This window comes from Saccopteryx bilineata, chromosome 4 (assembly GCF_036850765.1).
Source record: "Saccopteryx bilineata isolate mSacBil1 chromosome 4, mSacBil1_pri_phased_curated, whole genome shotgun sequence".
NCBI classification, from domain to species: Eukaryota; Metazoa; Chordata; class Mammalia; order Chiroptera; family Emballonuridae; genus Saccopteryx; species Saccopteryx bilineata.
Genome location: NC_089493.1, coordinates 168,753,204 through 168,777,389, shown reverse-complemented (window position 1 = coordinate 168,777,389; position 24,186 = coordinate 168,753,204). Strand labels below are relative to the sequence as shown.

Here is a 24,186-nt window from a genome sequence, read left to right as displayed (position 1 = left end):
CATTTGCTATTACCTGTCTTGCTAATTAATAGCTAATCGAACAGGTGTGAGGTGGTATCTCATTGCCGTTTTGATTTGCATTTCTCTAATAGCTAAAGAAGATGAGCATCTTTTCATATATCTGTTGGCCATTTGTATTTCTTCCTGGGAGAAGTGTCTGTTCATATCCTCTTCCCATTTTTTTATTGGCTTGTTTGTTTGTTTGTTGTTGAGTTTTATGAGTTCTTTGTATATTTTGGATATTAGGCCCTTATCTGAGCTGTTGTTTGAAAATATCATTTCCCATTTAGTTGGCTTTCTGTTTATTTTGTTATCAGTTTCTCTTGCTGAGCAAAAACTTCTTAGTCTGATGTAGTCCCATTCATTAATTTTTGCCTTCACTTCTCTTGCCTGTGGAGTCAAATTCATAAAATGCTCTTTAAAACCCAGGTCCATGAGTTGAGTACCTATGTCTTCTTCTATGTACTTAATTGTTTCAGGTCTTATGTTTAGATCTTTGATCCATTTTGAGTTAATTTTTGTACAGGGGGAGAGACTGTAGTCCAGTTTCAGAAATGTTTAGTAGACCATAATACTGAAGAACAATATTGATGAGCCATGTGTTTCATACTTTCTTTTTAATCTTTAGAAATAGTCCTTTGTTCATTGGAGTGCTTCCTCTCAGCCAGGCTGTTTCTTGATAGCCCCAGAGTGACTGCAGCTCTCTCCGTAGATGTGACTTAGTTCCACAAGGGCTGTATTTTGATGCTGTTATCCCACACCAGTAATTCTCAAGATGTGTTCTCAAGCAGCCTTCTTCCCTTCCTGAAGTGCCTAGTATTTGAATACAGATGAGGTTTTAACGGTGATCCCAAATGTTTCGTACGTCATTTTAATCATTCCAAACTACAGCTTTATTTTTGGTATAGTCAGTCAAGTAGAACTTAAAGGCAAGGAGGCTTACAACATTATCAGATTTTGTACCTAATATGTTTAAGCTAACTTTTAAACTAAATAAGATGTCTTTACTTTTATTAATAAAGACGTGGAACTATCACAGACTCATGAACATTTCTGTAGAGATTATATATTGAATGCTAATCTGCCATATGCTCCAAAGAGTCAGAAACTTTACATAAAGAAAAATCTTATTAACTAAATTACTTTAAAATAGTGATTGCTTAATATATTCAGTTAAAAACTCCTTGCTAATATGACATGCAAACAGACTAGTAAATTTTCTTGGTCTAATTGGTACAACACAGTCATTGAGCTTTACTCAGAAGCATCAGTTCTCTCACTTAGGACTACAGATAAACAGTAAGAAATTAAACTAATTATGTACTCTTGAGTCACTGAAGATTTTTAATACCTTCCAGCTTGTTATCCTTCCCTCTTTGTTCTGATGGGGGGAGTGTGAGCACACCTGTTTTAGGCTGTTTAAAGTCAACCTCCATGTACAGGATTGATGTGGGCCCTGCCTATTCGTTCACTTTGTCAACCAAGTCCATCCCCCAATTTTGAGAGCTGGGTTTCATTGAGATATTTTCGGTTAGTTGGTTATTTATTTATTTGTATTTTTCTGAAGTGAGAAGCTAGGAGGCAGAGAGACAGACTCTCACATGCGCCCAGCTGGGATCCACCCAGCATGCCCACCAGGGGGTGATGCTTGGCCCATCTGGGGTGTTGCTCTGTTGCAATCAGAGCCATTCTAGCACCTGAGGCAGCAGCCATGGAGCCAACCTCAGCGCCCGGGCCAACATTGCTCCAATGGAGCCTTGGCTATTGGAAGGAAAGAGAGAGAGAAAGGAGAGGGGGAGGGGTGGAGAAGCAGATGGATGCTTCTCCTGTGTGCTCTGGATGGGAATCGAACCCAAGACTTCTACATGCCGGGCCAACACTACCGCTGAGCCAACCAGCCAGGGCCCGAGATACATTTGGTTATTTAAAGGGTTTCCTTACATATTGGAACTCGTCCTTTTTAAACTTTATCACTCCTGTATTATATTCTGCTAGCTGAAGTGCTGACAGTTCTTACAACAGCATTTAATGGGTGCCAGGAACTGTCCTAAACATTTTACATATTTTACCAGATTTAGTTCTCAACCGTCCTGTGAGGTAGGTACTATTATCTTCATTTTACAGAAGAGGAAGCTAAGGCCCAGGAGATGACTTGTACTAATACCTGAAATTCAACCATGTTGGTTTCAGACTTGCGCTCCTTAAGGCTGGCTCACCATACTGTGTTTCCAGTAGAGCATGGTAAAACAGACTAGCTCTGTCATGGCCCTTTCTCTTTTGAAATGTTAACTGAAGATTTTTAATTTCTCAGTACCACACTCAGCACAGACCATATAAGAAATAGGACCATTCTACTCAGTCAATGATAGGGTTTAACCCTTTCTAACACCAGATATTGGGATATAGTTCCTGCTACAATATCTATCTTCCATAGACTATTTTATCATTTTAGGGACAAGGATTTAATAATTATTTTAAAAGGTGATTAGCATTTCCTCTTCCCTTAGCAAAATGGTTTGTGTCTCTGATTACTGGGGCAGGTCCATTTCTTCCTTCATGTAAATCACACTGCCCTTCCCTGGAGTCCTGAGGACTTACCTGCTCTTTGAGAAAACGTGTGCTGGCTTCAGCAGTATGTGCACTAAAAAGAGTAATTAATTAGTATTTGTCCCTAAACAGCAGAGAATAGGACTATGTTTACTAAAAAAAAAATCTACAGAATCTATGTTGTAATTTGAGGAGACTATTGCAGACTAAGTCAAAGATAAAAGCTAGCTGTAGTTACTTATATATAACATGAAAACAGGTTCCTTTAGGGTTAGTCGTCAATCTAAAGCTTTTAAAAGAGGGAAATTACTCACTAATAAACTATGTGAAGAAATGTAAAATTTTTATCTCCCCAAATGGTTTTAGTCCCAAGTAAAATTCATTATTATAGGTTTTAAAAAAATGGATTTTTCTGCTATTGTATACTATCTCCAGCATATGATCTGCTCTGTCATCTTCTTGTCTTGATAAGAAGGGGACTTTGTGTGAAGGTGTAAACAGGAGAGCTTTCTCTGCTGTGTTACCATAACGTAGATTAGCCCTAAGCCAGAGTTTCTAGTTTGGTATTGGAGTGTTTGTTTCAATTGATAGTAAATGTAATTTGCCTTATATAACCAATGAAAATTTTGACTTTGGAGTGAAAGTGAGACTAATTAATGGAAGAATCGATGAAGATGATTTGTTTAGACTGCTTCAGCATAGTATTAAAAGACAATTTTGTATAAGGTATAACTGTAATAAAGAAGTAACTGGTTTAGTTGTAGCAGAAATTAATACACAAACGGGGTTTCTTGATTCTTTCGGGGAAAAAAGTTTTTTTTCTTATTTCATGTCATTTTATCATAACTGCTAAATAAAGCATTTCTCCTCTTTCAATCTAAATAGTTTCAGTAATTAAAATACCCCTTGAATAACTGTGCCATCGGCACCATCCCATCAGAACTCATTTCTGTGTGTGTTTCTAATACCTACAGCTCGGAAAACAAAGAAAAAGATCAAAGGAATCCAGCAGGCCACTCCAGGAGTCTCCCAAGAAACTCCTGAAAACTCTGCTAACAAAACAGTCGTTCCGGCCACCCTGCCGCAGCTGTCGCCCACGCTGGTCTCCCTGCTGGAGGTCATCGAGCCCGAGGTCCTGTACGCGGGCTACGACAGCACTGTCCCAGACTCGACCTGGCGCATCATGACCACGCTTAACATGCTGGGCGGGCGCCAAGTGATCGCGGCCGTGAAGTGGGCCAAGGCGATCCCAGGTAAGATGTGGGAGAGGAACCAGGCTGTTCCCGTGCGGTCCCTGGCCACGCCCAGAGGGATTGCCTTCTCTCTGGCAACCACTGTTTTTCCTCACACCTTTCCTTCTCCTCAGGATTCAGGAACTTACACCTGGATGACCAAATGACCCTACTGCAGTATTCGTGGATGTTCCTCATGGCGTTTGCCCTGGGATGGAGATCCTACAGACAGACAAGTTCAAACATGCTGTGTTTTGCTCCTGATCTGGTTATGAACGAGTAAGTCATTTGTGAGTCATTTTCCTGCACTCACTGGGTGTTTTAACCAGCTACCCTTCCCTGGTGGACTGTTGTAGTGACCATTCGGGGCTTAACCAGGGCTGCCAGGTGTCTGGAACTGGGCAGACCTGAAACAGCGCTGTCTATCATTGCTCGAGGCCAACAGCGTATCACATGGGGCGTTACTGCTGCTCCAGGACCTATTTGAGGATACGATTTAACAGTGAGCATTGTCTGTAGCAAGTAAAAAGGGACTTTGCAGTGCACTGTTTTCATCACATAACCCTAATCCAGTAAGAAAAAGCGTGATACAAGTCCCCGTCGGTCTCGCTTTTGCCAGGACAGTCACAGGTGAGGACACAGAGGCTGAGGGGTGGGAGTGCAGACCCAGAGGGAAGAGGGGTCTCTGTGTGGCTGGCTCACTCACTGTCTTACTTGGAAAAAACATAGGAACAAAAATACTTCTTTTGATTGGGAGAGAACCAACCAGGCTTTAAGATATTATAAATCGGCTCTTCTTTGGTCTTCTGAGCCCGTGCGTCTGTCTGTGAGCTACTGCAGATGTCTGTTCCCCCTACGCTCACCACGTCTGCTTCCTGACTAGTTTTCTCCTTCGATGTATCTGCCACCACGTCGACTAATTTGTTCTTCCTTAAGCACAGTGTATTCACATCGCATACATCCCTGGAACAGGCATTCTCAGCACTCCCCACTGACCACACAGGACACTTGGTGTGGCTTCTGGCTTTCCAGAACCTGACCTCATTTTCTCTGTTGTTCTCCTTCACATACTCAGATGATCCATTTTTCAAACATACCCTCTGCTCAGTTCTTATCCCCACGTGAGACCCCCCACTCTGTAGCCTAAGCTCCCACTAGTGGTACCATGTCCTGTGCCCACAGCTCATCTCCTTTGTTAGAATACAAATGGAATTCACACACACTCCCACACACATACCTGTGATCTAGCAGAGTCAAAAATGGAGGGGATTTATGTGGGAAAATAAAATAAAAATGGCTTGTGAGCTCTGGGTACTTAGGGTCGACAAAAAAGAAATGAATTCTTAAACCACACTATTAGAATAGTCCCCATTGCACTCTATGAATCAGGCAGCATTAGTAGTTTGTGTTCAGAACTGGGTGCCATAGTAAAACAGTGGCAACTTTAAATGTGTCCAGAGTGGCAAGGAGTTTGGAAATTAACATCAGCTGATGAGAAGGAGACTTCATCATGAGGCCAGCCTGCGCTGGTAAAGCAGACATACTGTTTTAGCTGTCGGTGTGCCAGGCACAAAAACAATGGGTTGAAGTTCTAGAAGAGCATCCCTCTGCGCTGTGTTAAATGGGAGGGCCTCCCTGTGAGGGGGTACACCCCCATTACTGTCAGTGTCTTAGTAGAGGCTGAGTGAGGGAAGCTCCAGGTATTTTAAAGGAAACTCATAGGCATTGTAGAAGCTGCTGCAAGTAGTGGAGTCAGTCTAGATTCAGGACATATTTTCTTTATATGCCTACGAAGTAATTCTAAGACCAGGGGTCTGGCAGGATAAATAGGAAGTACCTAAAGCAGAGAGCTCAGGTGTTCTCTGTTTAGCTAGCTGCATACAAAGCTCGTTTAAAAACCTAGCTGACATATTGAGTTAAAGTTGGTGCTGTTTCTCTATTGATGACACTCGTTTTCCAGCACAGCATCCACTCAGTGTTATATGAGTACTTACCACGTGCCTGACACTATATGAGGAGCTGGAGCTGTAATAGTGAATGAATACAATAGCTAATGCCCATGCTAACATTCTGATGGGGAAACGACATGACCACCATCTGTTTGGAGAGCCATGATATAATAATGTGATGGGAGAGAGGGTATGTGCTGTTGGATTTGGGGAGCACAGAAGACCTGTCTTACTAGCTGGCACTGAACAGAAGCCGCTGTTGGGAAGAGAGGGCGTTCTGGGCAGAGGGAGTGAGTGCAAAGGCTTTGACACACTGGGCACGTGCAAGGTGCTGAGGGACCGTGGGGGCTTAGAGAAGTGGGCAGGGACCACGTCACACAGAATTTTGAAGCAAAGTTTAGATTGTATCCTAGGAGCAGAAAGCCTGTGGAAGGTTTCAAAATGAGGATGACCTGCTGGAGAGAACAAGTACTCATCACACCCCAGATATGTGTTGCCTGTGCTACAGCAGAGAACAGGACAAACAAGGCTCCTCACCTTTCGTGCTTACATGCTAGCTGGGGAGACACAGATAACTGCCAGATAAATACAGTTGAGGTTGTGCTAGAGTTTTTAGTAGAGCGAGGTCTATTTCAGATAGGGTAGCTAATGGCTTCTTGGAGGAGGTGTCATTTGAACTAAGACCTGAAGGACAAGGGACCAAGCCTCATAGAAGCAAGAGGCAAATGATAAATACCTGTAGCTTATCTGAAAACTCAGACATTTAAAATCTCCTAAGTATTTATTTCAGAACCCACCCATGCTTATTTATAGTCACTTTCTAAAAAGCAATTTTAAGTCATTTAATGGGTATTAAAACTGAATGGGGATTTATAGGAAACATCAAATCATCCTTCTCTGTTATAAAATTAATCTAACCCAGGGTTTTTATTTTGGCAACACTTAAATTTAGATATAGTCACAATATAACCTCCTACTGCATGCAGGAGGAGGTACAGAAATGTCTCCTCAGTGTGAAGCTCTGTCGGAGGGACATGGCTCATGTGAACACGGTTCTGAAGCATCTGACTTCACTCTGGGGGGGGGCTCCCCTTTTCTGTCGGCTTACTTTGTTTCCGGACTTCTCTGGGTCTGGGACAGGGAGGTTTGGGTGTCATAAAGTAAACATTCAAGTTCTGACCATCTGTGTAGCTTGTAAGACAGTTTCTCACCATTGTCCTTCGGTCAGAAAGTTGTAGCAAATACTTTATTTTTAAACAGCCAACTAGAACTATGTTTTACCCTATTACACTATAACTTTGCCAAATTACAATGTATTAAAGACTAAAACACCAAGTGACACCTCCCAGAATAGGAATGCTGGATCCCTGTCCGGGCTCGGGAAGGCGCCTCGTTAGTAAGAACAGACTGAGTTTGAAGCGTCATAGAGCTCCTCAGTCATCACTTTGGCAGTTTCCCATTCGTGTCTGATTTATTTTATCATATAAAGAAATAACAGAAAAAATTATTTTTCTCTACTGAAGATGTTCAGATCACTTTCTGTCAAAAAACTATAAAAAAATCTTGAAGCATTTTAAGAACTATAAACTGGGCACAGATTAGACTCTTTGTATCATTTAAAAAGTTAGAAATCTTTATAGATCTACTTGAAAATCATAGCCGGGATGATAATTGTTCAGAATCCTAATTGAGGGTTTACTTGGTACCCTTAGTTAGGAGAATATTCCGTCGCCTAATGTCTGTCAGAGGCAGATTTGGGGTATCCGAAAGCCTAGAGGCGACTTCTGACCCTGTGTCATTATAAACAGTCACCCACTGTTGTCTGTAGAATGGAATGCTGTGACAAAAGTACCTTTGATTTTGAAATGGGTAGGCTCTAAAGCGTGTCATCTCCGTGGCCATACTGAAATGCTGCCATCAAAGTTTGATTTGCATGAGCAAGTGCTAATAAACCCTGTAGGAGTAATAAATTCTAAGCACTTAAACACATGGCATGCAAGATGGAAAAATAATTTCTCCCATGTGAAGTCAGGTTATTCTGTTGCCTGAATCTTCACATACTCTAGACCAAGGGTCTCAAACTCGTGGCCCGCCGAACAATTTTGTGTGGCCCGCAGACTAATCCACGAAGTTCAAAATATTTTGGATAAAATTAAGTAAGCCTAGGGGCCTACTTGTATTTTTCATTTCTCTAGCATCCTAGCTAGATATTAGCTTAGTTAACAGTAGTTGTGATGCGAACTACAGTTTCTGGTCGTTTTGTGACACTGAGTAAACTGCATGTACGATTGTGCTTGTTGTACTGATTTTTTTTTTGTTTTCAACTGCAGTGAGAAAAGTGTTGCGTAACAGTTGCCTTTTGTAGACCTAGTGCGGCCCGCTGAACGGCTGTGATCTTGCTCTGCGGCCCACATGCTGAGTTGAGTTTAAGACCCCTGCTCTAGATCCAGGCACAAGTTTTTTTGTTTTTTGTTTTTCCCAGGCACAAGTTTAAGGAAAGTTTTCTAAAATGCTGATCTGTTGGAAAATAGCATAAATAGTAATAGTGAAGTTATCATTTATGAGTTCATAGTTTTGCAAACTAATACCAGAAACTCTGTCCCTTTTGGGAACGAGCACTCTTTATTTCTGACTGGAACACTGACTTGTCTCTCGCAGGCAGAGAATGACCCTGCCCTTCATGTATGACCAATGTAAGCACATGCTGTACGTCTCCTCGGAGCTGCACAGGCTTCAGGTATCTTACGAAGAGTACCTCTGTATGAAAACCCTACTGCTTCTCTCATCAGGTTTGTAGACACCAGTTCGCTTCTAAAATTCACTTCTAAGTGTGTCAAAAGTGTGAAATGCAGGAGCCTAGAAACAAAGGTTTATTTGTATACATAGCACTAATACTTATACCAAGTCTGCTATTTTCTGCTAGTCAGGTATTCATAAATGTAAAGTTTAGAAAGGCACAGCCAGTTATGCCAAGATCAATCAGACAGACAGGTGTGACAGAGAAACAGAGGTACGGGAGCGCACAGGGGTCTGTGGCTCTGGAATGTGTGTGGACTTCCTCTTTCCCGTAACCTTGGATTATGCCTCCTAGGAGACATGGACAGACAGCCAACAGGAATGCTTTCTGTTTCTCTCCTACACTGTCGCCTCGTCAAAAATGTTATTCATACAGTGAGTACTGTCATGTGTAACATGGTGGGGAAAAGCTCCATCCACCAAAAGGGGTGTTTGGTTCTTGTTAGAGGATTGGCTTGTGGAGCAGAGGGGCCGACTGAGGAACAGACGTATTCTATCTAGAAAATGGCCACAAGAGTTTACAAAACAAGTGTGAAAGTTTAGAAAAACTTACTGGTATATAAACTTTAGTGAGTAGTTTTAGCTAGCAAAGGTACTCTTAGTTAAAACTAGAAACAGCTTTTGAAAAATAGAGATTATGTCTGTATTAATAAAATTATGGTTATTTTGGCATTTGCAAAAATAAGAGTGTGAACCAGTTGGTATTATAAACTTTAGGCCATTTCAATAAAAATTATGTGTCAGGTGTTTATAAGTTGATGGCTGGATACCTTTCTCATATACAAATAAGCAACTTTGGCAATTTAAACAAGTCTTTATTCCATTAGTAACTGTGGTTTCAAAGTTGTCAAATTAGCTGTGGGTGTAGCGCATAACTATTTAAGCTTTTATAATGCTTTCATACTATCTTTGTTCTACAAAAAGTTGTTTTATGTTCATGGATTTAAGGAGTATTAATAATGCTCAATCAAGGCTAGAAAATTTTCTATATCCCATTTAAAAAAACCTAAAGGTAAGCCCTGGCCGGTTGGCTCAGCGGTAGAGCGTCGGCCTAGTGTGCGGAGGACCCGGGTTCGATTCCCGGCCAGGGCACACAGGAGAAGCGCCCATTTGCTTCTCCACCCCTCCGCTGCGCTTTCCCTCTCTGTCTCTCTCTTCCCCTCCTGCAGCCAAGGCTCCATTGGAGCAAAAAATGGCCCGGGCACTGGGGATGGCTCTGTGGCCTCTGCCCCAGGCGCTAGAGTGGCTCTGGTCGCAACATGGCAACGCCCAGGATGGGCAGAGCGTCGCCCCTGGTGGGCGTGCCGGGTGAATCCCGGTCGGGAGCATGCGGGAATCTGTCTGACTGTCTCTCCCTGTTTCCAGCTTCAGAAAAATGGAAAACAAAACAAAACAAAACAAAAAAACCTAAAGGTAAAAATTGCTGGAGACACTTCAGGTTACCGAGGGCAGGACACTTGTTAAAGAAATGAGTGATGTTATTTGAGTAAACAGCTAAAAGTTCTGATCATGATTTTGATTGATAATATCCAGGTATCAGGGAGGGTCAGGTTACTAACCAATCGTATTTGTAAAAAATTATGGTTAGTTTTATATATACTTGACTCACTGAGCTATATTTATTTTTTATTTGTCAATAAAAATTTGAAATAGTATGTATCACTGGTTCTTTTTTAAAAAAGAATCACAAGGATGAAAATACATACCCTAAGATTAATATTTAAACTTCTACTCTGAATAGAACGCTGGAATAGCACCTGAGCCCTCCCTAAAGATGCTGGACTAGAACTAGGTGCAGGCAGGAACCTGAGGAGGTGAGCCGCACTGACGCGAGCTTCCTCTTAGAGGGCACCTGCAGAACCTGGTGAGGTGGTAGACGTAGTAAGTTTAAAGACAGGGTTGAAAATGTAATTGAAATGGAAGAGACAGTGGGTGAATCTAAAAGCAGATTAGACACATTTGAACATTTCGAGTGAAATGAATTCATTTTTAATAATTTATCCAGAATACAATTTTTTAAATGCATGTGTGTGTTACACATGTATGTCAGTGAGCAAGAGGATAGAGGCATGATGGAGGGAGGAGGGGTAAAACGGTGCTTCACAATCGGAATTCTCATGTCCCAATGAACCTAAAAAATAGCATTCATACAGAGGAGCACACTGAGGCCAGTGGCAACAGTACAGCAAATCATTTCATCATCTTAACACATTGGTCACCCATTCACAGTACACCAGGCTGAATGAAGTTCTGGTCTAATGTAACCATCAGAGATCCAAAATGAAAGGTGAAAGCATATGGAAAGGGCTTATACAAGAGGCGATGGATGAAAACTTTCCAAAATTTTCAAAAGACGCCAAACCCTATTTCTATATCCAGGCAGTGCAGTGAATTCCACATAGTATATAATAAAATCCAGCTAACCAAACAGGCAGAAGAAAAAGTATCTTCAAAGTAGAAGCAATTTTACTGAACAATAGCAACTGAAGAAAATGGAATGATGCTTTCAAAATGCTAAAAGAATAAGAAGATGGACTTCAGTTTTAGCTCTAACAAGGAAACAGCTTAGAAGTTGTGACCTATCCTTACAACAAGAAAACACTGATCAAACTGAAAAATCAATGAGTTTTCTTAGATCCTTGAGAGAATTAAGATCACAAGGCAAACCACCACCTCAAAATCTGCAGAAACGGGCAAACACAGAAGCACAGCCACAATCAGCTTACTGGGAACAGCAGCTTCTGGAGCCAGTACGTGGTGGGAACACTGCAGGAATGTTGACTTCTGGAGACCCACTGAGGAGCAGATGGAGTTAAGAACTCCTGGGACCCAGTCTGGGCGGGAGGGGGCTTGTCCCCCTGTACTTTCTGGGGTTTACCTCCTAAAGCCCCACCAGGCTCTCATGGGGAAGATGTGAGAAAGAGCCCCTGGCGTTTCTGCCCACTGAGGGAAGCTGCTGTAACAAAGCGTTAGCAGACCTGGGCAAAAGGCAAACAGGTCGTCGTTCTAGCCCTTCTAACCTTCCTATGTCCTGTAAGAGAGAAGGAAGAAAGGTTCGGAAACACTTCTGAAGTCACAGCCCAGGGGCCAGGCCTACTAAACACAGGTTTAATCATAACTGAATTACAGTGGTGAGAGCTGCAGAACACAGATGTGAGGAAAGACAAGGGTGGGGAATAAAAGCAAGAAAACTCTTGACACCTACACCAAACATTTAACACAGCCTAGGCAGATTAACATAAAACCTCACAATAAAAGTCTACTTTAGTTCTAACATCATTTCCAGCTTATTGAAGACTATTGCAAGGTAGGCTAAAAGGAAAGAAAAATCTAAAGAAACAAGCATTAGAATAAGACATATGGCACAGACGTCGTAATTATCAGATCAGGAATTTGAAATACTTATAAGTAACACTTTAAGGACTAATGGAAAAAGTAAACAACACGTAAGGACAGATGGGCCTGACAAATGTGGTGCAGTGGCTAGAGTGTTTGCCTGGGATGCTGAGGACCCAGGTGTGAAACCCCAAAGTCACCGGCTTGAGCGTGGGCTCATTCAGCTTGAGCGTGGGAATCATTGAAATGATGCCATGGTCACTGGCTTGAGCCCAAGGTCATTGGCTTGAGCAAGGGGTCACTGGATCAACTGGAGCCCCTAACCCCACCTATGAGAAGCAATCAATAAACAACTAAAGTGCCAGAACTACAAGTTGATGCTTCTCATCTCTCTCTATATATATAAAAAAACAAACACAACAACAACACATGGATAATGAATGTAAACAGAGGTGAAAATATGGAAATTTTACAGAATAATTGAAAGAAAATGCTAGAAAGTAAAACTGTAATATGGAGATGAAGAATGCTGTTGATGGGGTCATCAGAAAACTGGACACAGCAAGGAAAGAATCTTTGCGCTTGAAGTCAGTAGGAACTTACCATTCTCAAATGAAGAAAAAAAATGGAACAGAATATTTAAGGATGGTAGGGACAATTATAAAAGGTGTAACATACAAGTAATGGGAATATCAGAAGACAGAAAGCAATGGAAGATATTTTAAATAATAATGGCTAATAATTTTCCAAAATTAAGGACGAAAACCAAAGCATAGATGTAGGAAGCTCAGAAAGCACCAAGAAAGATAAATATAAAAAAACCTAAGTTAGGCCTATTTTACTCAAACTGCAGAAAATCAAAAATTAAAGAGGAAATCCTGGAAGTAGCCAGAAGGGGGTGAAACCAGCTTACCTATGGGGGAACAAGGAAAAGAAATACATTATCAAAAACCATACAAGCAAAAGAAAGTAGTGAAATATTTAGTGTTGAAAGAAAAAAAATTCACCAACTTAGAATTCCATACCCAGTGAAATTATCCTTCAAAAGTGAAGACAAAATAAACACCTTCTCAGACAAACAGAAACTTGAAAGAATTAGATCTGCCTTTCATAAAATGTTAAAAGGAGTTCTTGAGAGGAAAGGAAAATGGATCTACATAAAGAAAGGAAGAGGGTTAGAAAAGAGATAGATGAAGATAAAATGTTTTTATTTGGTCTAACAAGTAACTTTGAACAATAGCAACAGTATATTAGGTGATTACACCATATAGAGAAGTTGAATGTGGCAGCAATGTGAAAACGGACAGGAAGGAGCAACTGGGGATACTCAATTGTAAGGCACCTGCAGTACCTATAGTGTTGTTTGAAAGGAGATGTAGATTGCAGTTGACCTGGAACAACCCAAGTTTGAACTTTGCAGGTTCATTTACATGCAGATACATATTTTTTTTTCAATAAATACAATTGGATCTTAATCTGCATGGGTTTTGCATCCTCAGATTCAACCAAATGTAGAACAAAAACAATAGTTTCACATTCCCAACCACAGCTGGTTGAGTCCATAGATAGGAAGGGCCACCTGTACAGTCAGAAGTTAAACGTGGGGATCTGCACCCCTAACCCCCACATTAAGAGGCTATTGTTGTGAATGTATATGCAAACTGTAGGGAAACCACTAAACACAATTTTAAAAAGTAATTCTTATATACTGAAAGGAGAGAAAATACAGTGATATGAAGTGCTCAGTGAAAACTAAGAAAGAACGAGAAGACTGAAAAGGAAACAAGGGCCGTGAGCAGGTAACTGCCACAAACATGGGAGCACTGATCTACATGTATGGAACAATGCTTTACATTTGAATAGTCTAAATATACCACAGTTTCTTTATCTTAATAAAGGCCAAAAGAAAGTTTGCCACCCCAAATCCCTACTAAAGTAATATTAAAATATGTACTTAGGGTGGCTAAGGGAAAGTCATCCCATCTTTAAGAAGGTAAAAAGAACTAAGAAAGTGGTAAATATGTAGTTACAAATAAACTAACACTGCATAAAGTAACAGTAATGTCTTTGGGGCTTTAAGAAAAGAGAGCTAAAGTACACAATAATTACATGTAAGCAAAATGAGAGTTTGGTAAGTTAAGAACGAGAGTTTAAATTTTAAGGTTGACAACTAGAAACCGAAAATATATACAATGGACCAAACCATTGGAAAACAAAGGATAGCATGTTAAGGAAAAAACAATTCAAAAGAATGCAAGACATCAGAGGAGGACAAACAGGTGGTACAAGTAAATTCAGATACATCAGCAATTTCACAAGAGATCTATCTAAATAGATACTCAGTGACTGAATAAAAGGATACACTATGTATGGTATACCCAGTAATGGCAAACTTTTTTGTAAAGAGCCAGATGGTAATGTTTTTGGCTTTGCATACAGTCTCTGTTATGGCTGCTCAATTTTGCCCCTCGGGGCCTGAACACAGGCATCAGTGATGCTTAAGAAGAAGAGTCATGGTGGTCTTCCAATAAAACATTATTTAAAACACAGGCTTCAGGTGGAGTTGGGCCATAAGCCCTAGTTTGCTGACCACTGCTTTAACCAAAAGAAAGCTGAAGCAGCTACGTTACTATCAAAATAGACTATCAGGCAAAAAATAAGTCCTATATTTAAAGATACTTGTTACATAAAGCATTCTATTCACTAGGAAAACATTTCTAAATATATGGCTTCCAACAACATAAAGCAAAATGTCATGTAACTACGAGGATAATTTGGGATGGATGAAATTCTTTTAAATGTAAATATCAAAGAGCTTCTCCCATAACTACTTTTAGAATTAGGATAACCAGCAGGAAAAAAAAAAATGTATAAATAAGTAGGCACTGTTTTTACAAATTAGCGATAATTAGATGATCTGTAATATAAGTGATGTATAAAAGTAATATAATACATTGCTAATATGGTAGGCCTTATCACGCCTGATTAAGTGGCCTTCATTTTGCATTAATGCTTACATCTTAGAAGTACCATGTTTTGTTTTATGGAATCAAAACATTTTCATATGTGTTCTTTGGTCTAATTCTAATTAAAATCCAGTGAGAATGATATACCACATTAACCAAATAAAGAATAAAGATCATGATATTCTCAATCGATGCAGAAAAAGAACTTGACAAAACTCAACATCTATTTATAATTAAAACTCTCAACAAAACGGATATAAAGGGAACGTACCTCAACATAGTATAGGCCATATATGACAAGTCACAGCTAACATCATCCTCATTGGTGAAAAGCTGAAAGCTTTTTCTCCAGGATCAGGAACAAGGCAAGGACGCCCACCCGCCCTTGCCACTTTCACTCAACATGGTAATGAAGTCCTGGCCAGAGCAGTTACGACAAGAAATGGGATCCTGAGTTGAAAAGGAAGAAGTAAAACTCTCACTCTTTGCAGATCACATGATACTATGTATAGAAAACCCTAAAGATTCCACCAAAAAACTGTTAGAATTGAGAAACAAAATCAGTCAAGTTGTAGGATACAAAATCAATATACAGAATAATCTGTTGTGTTTCTGTACAGTAATGACAACCTAGAAAGTTAAATTCAGAAAAAAAATCCTTTTATAATTGCATAAAAAAGAATAAGATACCTAGGAATAAATTTAACCAACGAGGTAAAAGACCTGTACACTGAAAACTATAAGATGTTGATGAAACAAAATGAAGAAGATGCAAATTTTGGCCTGACCTGTGGTGGTGCAGTAGATAAACTGCTGACCTGGAATGCTGAGGTTACTAGTTCAAAACCCTGAGCTTGCCCCTCTCAAGGCACATACAGAAAGCAACTACTTCAAGTTGATGCTTCCTGACCCTCACCCCCATAAAAACCAATAAATAAAATCTTAAAAATATTTTGTGCTTGTACACTGTAAGAATATTGTTAGAATACTGTATTAATTTATGATCAAGGGGCCAGAAATATACAATGAGGAAAGGACAGGCTTGTGTGTGTGTGTGTGTGTGTGTGTGTGACAGAGACAAAGAGGGACAGATAGGGACAGACAGACAGGAAGGGAGAGAGATGAGAAGCATCAATTCTTCACTGCTGCACCTTAGTTGTTCATTGATTGCTTTCCCATATGTGCCTTGTGGGGGGGGAGGCTACAGCAGACCGAGTTACCCCTTGCTCAAGCCAACGACCTTGGGCTCAAGCTGGTGAGCCTTGCTCGAACCAGATAAGCCCACGCTCAAGCTGGTGACCTCAGGGTTTTGAACCTGGGTCCTCTGTGTCACAGTCCAACGCTTTATCCACTGTGTCCCCACCTGGTCAGGCAGTCTCTTTAATAAATGGTGTTAGGAAAACTGAACAGCCCACATACAAAAGAATGAAACTGGACCACTGTCTTACACTACACACAACAAATCAAAAACTTGAATGTAAGGCCTGAAATGATAAAATTTCTAAAACAAAATATAGGTGGTAAGCTCCTTGATGTTGATTTTGGTGATATTTTTGGATCAGATACCAAAAGCAGAAATAGACAAGTGGGACTACATCAAACTAAAAAGCTTCTGCACAGCAAAGGAAACCATCTACATGATAAAAGGCAATGTACCAAATGGGAGATATTTGCAAATTATTTCTGATAAGGGGTTAATATACAAAATATATGAAGAACTCATACAACTGAACAGCCAGAAAACAATCCAGTTAAAAAACGGACAGAGGATCTGAAATAGACATTTTTCCAAAGATGTACAGATGGCCAACAAGAACATGAGTTAGGAGCTTACTTACCATCACTAACCATCAGGGAAATGCAAATCAAAGCCACAATGAGGTAGCACCGCACACCTATCAGAATGGCGATCATCAAAAAAAGACAATAAGTGTCGAAGATTTGGAAAAAAGGGAATCCTTTTGCACTGTTAGTGAAAATATAAATTGGTACAGCCACTGTGGAAAACAGTAGGAGGCTCCTCAGAAAATTAAAAATAGAACTACCACATGATTCAGCAATTCCATGTCTGTGTATATATCCAATGTAAATGAAAACACTAACTTGAAAAGATATATTTGCCCCTATGTTCATTGCCAAATCATTTCTAATAGCCAAAATATGAAAGCCACATAGGTGTCCATCAGTGGATAAATGGTTAAAGACAATGAGAAAATTTATATTCGGTGGAATATTATGCACCCATAAAAAATGAACTCTGGCTATTTGTGACAACATGGATGGACCTTAGGGGCATTATACTAAGTAAAGCAAATCTGAGAAAGACAAATACCATATGATCTTACTTATATATGAAATCTAAAAACAACAACAAAAGCAAGCTCATGGATACAGAGAACAGAGTGGTAGATGCCAGAATCAGAGGGTGGAAAAATGGGTAAAGTGGGTTAAAAAGTACCAATTCCAGCTATAAAGTAATGACTCATGGGGATATAATGACAGCATGGTGACTGTCATTAATAATAGTGTACTGTATATCTGAAAGTTGCTATGACAATCTTAAAAATTGTCATCACAAGGAAAAAAATTTGTAACAGTGCATGGTGATGGATGTCAGCTAGACTTATTGTGCTCACTTTGCATATAAAGACTTATGTAAGCATGTTGTATACCTGAGACATTTAATGTCATAAGTATAGCTAAAATCTAAAAAATGTTTTTAATTTAATGAGAGAGTTGGAAACAAGTACATTTAATGAAGACTTCTTGTTCCTACATTCACTACTTTTCCTCTGTGCCAGCATCTCCTAAGAGCAGCGGTGAAGTTAAGTTTGGGAAACAGTGTGTTCCCCTTTCTGGAGACTGCATATGTGTAGCCTGAGAAGTCCAAAAGCCCAGAAATCTCTCGCTTTGTATTAAACATTTAGCTTTGTTTCACTCTGGGCCATCAAGTCCTCTTTTCTAGCCGTAACACAGAACCAGAATTTCTAGGAATACACTTTAAGAGATGTGGCACTCTACAAAAGTCATGATTCTCTGTAAGATTAAGTGAAACCGTGATTGACTGTCTGTTCACAGTCTTTACTAGTATCAGTTTTTGAAGAATATAAACTTTGATTTTACAACAGTTTTCTGATCCAAACTTCATAAGGTATTTACTCTTATTTCCGGTTACATGGCGGGGGGGGGGGGGCAGATATCTCCTTCCCAGGAGACAGACAGACAGACACACACACACACACGCTACATAAAAAAGCATATTTCTTTTTAGGTTGGAATAGTATCAACTCAGTATGTTAATATATTAATAAAATGTATTGCAAACTGATTTTAAGGTTCTAATTGACTGCTGATATCACAGATATTCCAAGATGTAATTGGTGGAATGAACACTGTTGTGGAAGCTTTCTGTGTCTGCATTAGAACTAATCTGAAGGGCAGAATGACAGTCGCTGTATTATTTTTTGGTCGCTAAACCCACTTTGTGAACAGAGAGGGAGATGCCATCACCAGCTGCACTGGACAGATGAGAAACACAGTGATTCTGTTAAGGCCTCCAGTTTCCCCTGCCCCATAGTCTCTTGGCTGTGTAGTTCATGAGTTTTTGAAATGCTTATGTTTTAATAGAGTGCATTAAAAACATATTATAGACGATATAAAGTCATGAAGTGTGCTATTAATAATAAATGCCCTACTTGCATATATGAAAAGTTATCACAAGAAAAGTATTTAATTGACTACATCTTAATCTTTTAGTTCCTAAAGACGGCCTGAAGAGCCAAGAGCTATTTGATGAAATTAGAATGACCTACATCAAAGAGCTAGGGAAGGCCATTGTCAAGAGGGAAGGAAACTCCAGTCAGAATTGGCAACGGTTTTATCAACTGACAAAACTCTTGGACTCCATGCATGAGGTAAATTTCAAAAACAAATCCAAATATCAGAAGAATTTTCTGGGATGTAAAGTATGTTCTCAATAGTGTATACACCAAAATTGTTTTCTACTTGTGAATGTTGATGATGGTTTGAACACAAGCTGTGACTTCAGTTCAGCATGCATTTTTCCTAAGGCCAATTATGAAATTCCATTTCATCCAGTCATGTGCTTATAATATCATGATGCTAGCACAGAATTTAACAGCACTGTTTTTTAGTATGTGGAATTCCCTTGTTTTGCATGATAGTCCACTAGATTAGAATATGTCTTTCATGTATTAGAGTACTGCAGTTCATCATGAAACAATCTCATATAATTCTAGATATGATGGAAGGGATTCAAGATGTCTTTGGTATCTGAGTACTCATTTTATTTAACTAAACTTCAGTTGGGAAATTCCAGCAGAGGTTGGTGTATTCTATCTAGGTCAGATGTTAAAAAACGGCCCAATAGCATGAGATATCTCTACTGATAAGTTTTTAAGACTAATCCTTACTATATTTTTTCTTGTAGGTAGTTGAAAATCTCCTTAACTATTGCTTCCAAACATTTTTGGATAAGACCATGAGTATTGAATTCCCAGAGATGTTAGCTGAGATCATCACCAATCAGTTACCAAAATATTCAACTGGAAATATCAAAAAGCTTCTGTTTCATCAAAAGTGACTGCCTTAACGAGGAAAGTTGCCTTAAGGAAAGTTGACTTTATAGCTTTTGTTGTACAAACTACCAATTTGTCCTATAGCAGTTTTGTTGTTTTATTCTTTTTTGTTACGTCTGATTTGTTTTTGTTTTCAATACGCACTACATGTGGTTTATAGAGGGCCAAGACTTGGCAACAGAAGCAGTTGAGCCATCACTTCTCAGTGATGGGAACAGTAGAAAGCAATATTAGTGGGTCCTGGAAATTAGGAACAATGACCCCGGGGTAATCTCCACTGTCAGAGAAGGATGGCACCAAAAACCACCAGTGCCCAAGGTCTGCGTAATAGACTTTCTGCTCGTAGTTTTCACAGTTGGCTGGACAAAATTTTCTAGACTTTCTGTTGGTGTATTTTCCCCTGTATAGTTAGGATAACATTTTTTGATTTATGCATGGAAACCTGAAAAAAGTTTACACGTGTATATCAGAAAAGGGAAGTTGTGCCTTTTATAGCTCTTACTGTCTGGTTTTAACAATTTCCTTTCTATTCGGTGAACTACGCTTGCTCATTTTTTCTTACATAAGTTTTGTATTCATGTTACTGTACAGCTGTTTAAGATGGGCAGCTAGTTCATAGCTTTCCTAAATAAACTCTAAACATTAATCTTCTGTGTGAAAATGGGTTGGTGCTTCTAACCTGATGGCACTTAGCTATCAGAAGACCACAAAAATTGACTCAAATCTCCAGTGTTCTTGTCAAAAAAAGCTCATATTTTGTATATATCTGCTTCAGTGAAGAATTACATAGGTTGTGCAAATTAACCGTCCTAACTGGTATAGAGCACCTAGTCCAGTGACCTGCTGGGTAAACTGTGGATATCATCCACAAAAGACTTGATTTACAAAAATCAAACAAAAAAAAAACTACCAAGAGGCCCTGTTTGTACCTAATGCCCTATCCCTACAATGGTTAGATGGCAAGAAAGTTAGCATACTGTCTTTCAGGACCTTTTGTTGTAGTTTGTGACTTCTTAAAATTATGATCCCAGATAACCAGCTGAACCAAAGCTGAGAGATTTTAATCAGACCAAGTGATTCCTCTCACTAAACTCTACCCAAAAACAAATTTCTAATATGGCAAAAGTGGCTAGACACCCATTTTCACATTCCCATCTGTCACCAATTGGTCTCTCTTTCCTGGGCGTCCAGGGAAGCTCAGCTATTGTTTGTGACTTACAGCTGTGTGTCAGACTTCCATGTTTGCAAAGCGACACGTCCCTCACACCCATGTGCCATCGAGTTTGACAGAAGTCTCGTGAATTGTTCCTCCTCACTGTTAAGAATTATCACTTTAAACAAAATAGAAGCTGTAGTAGCCCTTTCTGTGTGCACCTTAGCAACTTTCTGTAAACGCAAAACTCATATTTACTAAGCCACAAGAAATTTAATTTCTATTCAAGGTGGCCAAATTATTTGTGTAATAGAAAACTGAAAATCTAATATTAAAAATATGGAACTCCTAATATATTTTTATATTTAGTTATAGTTTCAGATATATATCATATTGGTATTCACTAATCTGGGAAGGGAAGGGCTACTGCAGCTTTACATGCAATTTATTAAAATGATTGTAAAATAGCTTGTATAGTGTAAAATAAGAATGATTTTTAGATGAGATTGTTTTATCACGACACGTTATATATTTTTTGTAGGGGTCAGAGAAATGTCGGTGAATAGCCTATATGGTTGATAGTGCAAGCATTCATACAGGCAGCAGTGGTATAAACCCAGCAGGTTTGCTCGAGGGGAGGAGGGAGCTGGAGGCTGGCCCGAGTGCAGTGAGGGCTGCTGAGGCCCCGCCCCTTGGGTCACAGAGGAGCTCCCTCCCCTCTGCCTCCCAGAATGACCACCCTTTTCATTCCAACAGTGAGTCTGGCACTGCAAGTGTAGCTTACCAATTTTCCCCTTGTGCTGAAGTGTGTAAGCAGGAGACAGCCAGGTGGTGCTTACACGCCGACAGGCACCATCTAATAGCAGGGTTACTTTCACATCAGCCTCTCCAACAGTTTAATAAAATCAGAGGCTTCAGAGGTTTGGCAATAATATGCATAGTGGTACCAGCAATATGTAAATAGTGCAGATTCTCATAGGTTGCCAATAATACACTAATTTCTTTCTATCCTACAAGAGATCATTTTCAAACAGAATGAGGACATTTTTGTTTTCTTTGAATGCTTTTTTGAATGTTATGTTATTTTTCAGTATTTTGGAGAAATTATTTAATAAAAAATGTAATAATTTGCTTTTTGAATGCTCTTTAAAAGGGAATGTTCCTTTTGTAATGGTTTAAATTGATCTCAAAAGTATTTTAAGGTGGTTTGTAACCCAGCTGTATGTGAAATTTTTGGTGCCTAAGAATACCGCTTGAATATTATCAATGACAGTGTTAAGTTTCCACAAGAACTTCTGAAAGGTAAATTATTGTTCATCTATAAAACATTGTATGGTTAAAAGCAGAAAGCATATCACATATGAATCAGATTTTAGTACCAGCATCCTCGGCTCTTAAAAAATAGAGGTCAGTGAAAAAAAGATATGTGCGCTTTTGTTCAAACTGACATTCATGAAGCTGGGCATTAAATGGAAGAAGACACTGTGCCCTTTCAGAGTGCGGGGAAGAAGAAAGTTACCTTAATTATGTTGTTCCTCTGAGTATAATTATGGATTTAAGTGGAAAAAGATGGTGTTTCTGAAAGTAGTTTTATTTTCTATGTATGTGGTATCTTGCTATCCCAAACTACTTAAGTTTATAGTAAAGTCAATGACAGCTGGTGACATGCCTGGGTAACTCACAACAAATCCTGAAGAGTGTTTTTGATGACTGGTGGAAAAAGTGACCCTCTCGGTGTTTTAGGTCTGGCTGTGGGATACAGTGCCTCTGCGGAACATGTGCCTAATTGTCCAAAGCTAGGGGAGGGACCCTAAAAGAGCACCTGCCTCGGGGTGGAGGGACAGCTCCCCAGAAGGAGTGCTACCGTGGTGTGGTGCGGGTCTGTGAGCTCATCTGCATAGGATTCATTCTGGATATGCGTGTAAAGGAAAGCCCACCTCACTTCAGGACTGGGGGCAGTCTTATCTATATACCCCATTATCATTGAGTAGGACTTTAGTTCTCTGTTAAATACCCTAAAACTACATCTCCATGGAATGAACAATATTACTGTACTTTGGTCTGTCAAAATTCATGAACTGTGGCAGCCCTCAGCGGGATTTCCCTCATGGTTGGTCATTCAAAAGACTGTAGCTGTAGATGAATGTGTTTTTATGTGCCTGGGTTGAGAGTCAGAAGGGAAAATAAGAGTAAGGAGGACACTTTAACCACTTTGAGTGGAAGTTTTGTCATCTTCTGGACTAGTAGCAGTTGGCCTGGTCCACCACGGATTAGTGACCAGGTTTTGGGGAAAGGAAATGCCTGAGAGAAGGATTTTATTTTCTGATGAAAGGCTGTATGAAATACCCTCCTCAAATAACTTGCTTAACTACATATAGATTCAAGTGTGTCGATATTCTATATTTTGTATATTAAACAAATGCTATATAATGGGGACAAATCTATATTATACTGTGTATGGCATTATTAAGAAGCTTTTTCATTATTTTTTATCACAGTAATTTTAAAATGTGTAAAAATTAAAACCCGTGACTCCTGTTTAAAAATAAAAGTTGTAGTTTTTTATTCATGCTGAATAATAATCTCTAGTAAAAATATGTCTTTTTATCTACGCAGTGAAATGTCAGACTGTAAAATCTTGTGTGGAAATGTTTAACTTTTATTTTTCATTTAAATTTGCTGTTCTGGTATTACCAAACCACACATTTGTACCGAATTGGCAGTAAATGTTAGTTAGCCATTTACAGCAATGCCAAATATGGAGAAACATCATAATAAAAAAATATGCTTTTTCATTATGTGACTCCAAAATGCTTTTGTAGAACTTGTGCAGTCCCAGGTTTCCCACTTTGTTCCCTCTTTCTTGTACTGAAAGTAGAGTTATCACTTCAGATACCTTAAGGTGCTAAAGCGGGCCTTAAATGTCAGGACGGCAACGTTTGCAGGCTAATATGGCATAAATTCAAAGAGTTTAACCCCTGTGCCAGAGACCCCAGATGGTCGTGTGACAATTACTGCAAGGAGGACCGAGGGAAGAACTTACTCCTGAGGCTGCTCCAAGTACAACAATCTATCAGGAAAAATGGCACTTTATGTAAACAGATGTTATCTCATCAAAATTTTTACCTTGTTTTAAAATAAATTCTCCCAGAAAAGGGCATAAATATTTAGTAAATATCATAGCAATGTTGCACAACTATTCTATACAATCTATTCTTTTTTTTTTCTCCCTTAAAACAGTGTGGTCAGGTCAACACCATGAATTGGATGATCTAACAAACTTTCTTATAAACACAGTCTTGTCCATAAGTGAAATCCATCACAAAGATAAAAAGCATTATGGTTTAAAAACCAAATTTGCCTTGTGTACTAAGCATATTTAAAACATACTTACCATGTGATAAACACTGAAGACAGAATGCATAAGAAAAACACCATCACTGCCTGCAGTCACTTAAGAGGATGTGATTGGGCGTGTGTATAACAAGCCTCCTTTGTCAGCGTGGGAGGCACCAGTACGGATGCACATTGTTCCTTACCATCCACTTAAGTATTAGTCTTACATTTGCAGAGCACTTTCACATACATTATACCAGTTAATCCTCACCC

The 24,186-nt window shown here is 39.4% G+C and overlaps 1 protein-coding gene across 6 annotated transcripts in view; it reads left to right on the top strand.

The window, feature by feature from the left end:
- Positions 1-23,372, top strand: part of NR3C1 (nuclear receptor subfamily 3 group C member 1) — a 122,766-nt gene extending 99,394 nt beyond the window's left edge. For all 6 annotated transcript variants that reach the window (XM_066272859.1, XM_066272860.1, XM_066272863.1 and 3 more), the window contains 5 exons: positions 3,522-3,800; positions 3,914-4,058; positions 8,387-8,517; positions 18,583-18,740; positions 19,277-23,372. In XM_066272859.1, coding sequence (XP_066128956.1) covers positions 3,522-3,800; positions 3,914-4,058; positions 8,387-8,517; positions 18,583-18,740; positions 19,277-19,429 — 866 coding nt within the window. In that variant the 3' untranslated portion in view covers positions 19,430-23,372. The remainder of the gene's footprint in view (positions 1-3,521; positions 3,801-3,913; positions 4,059-8,386; positions 8,518-18,582; positions 18,741-19,276) is intronic.
- Positions 23,373-24,186: the final 814 nt, after the last annotated feature.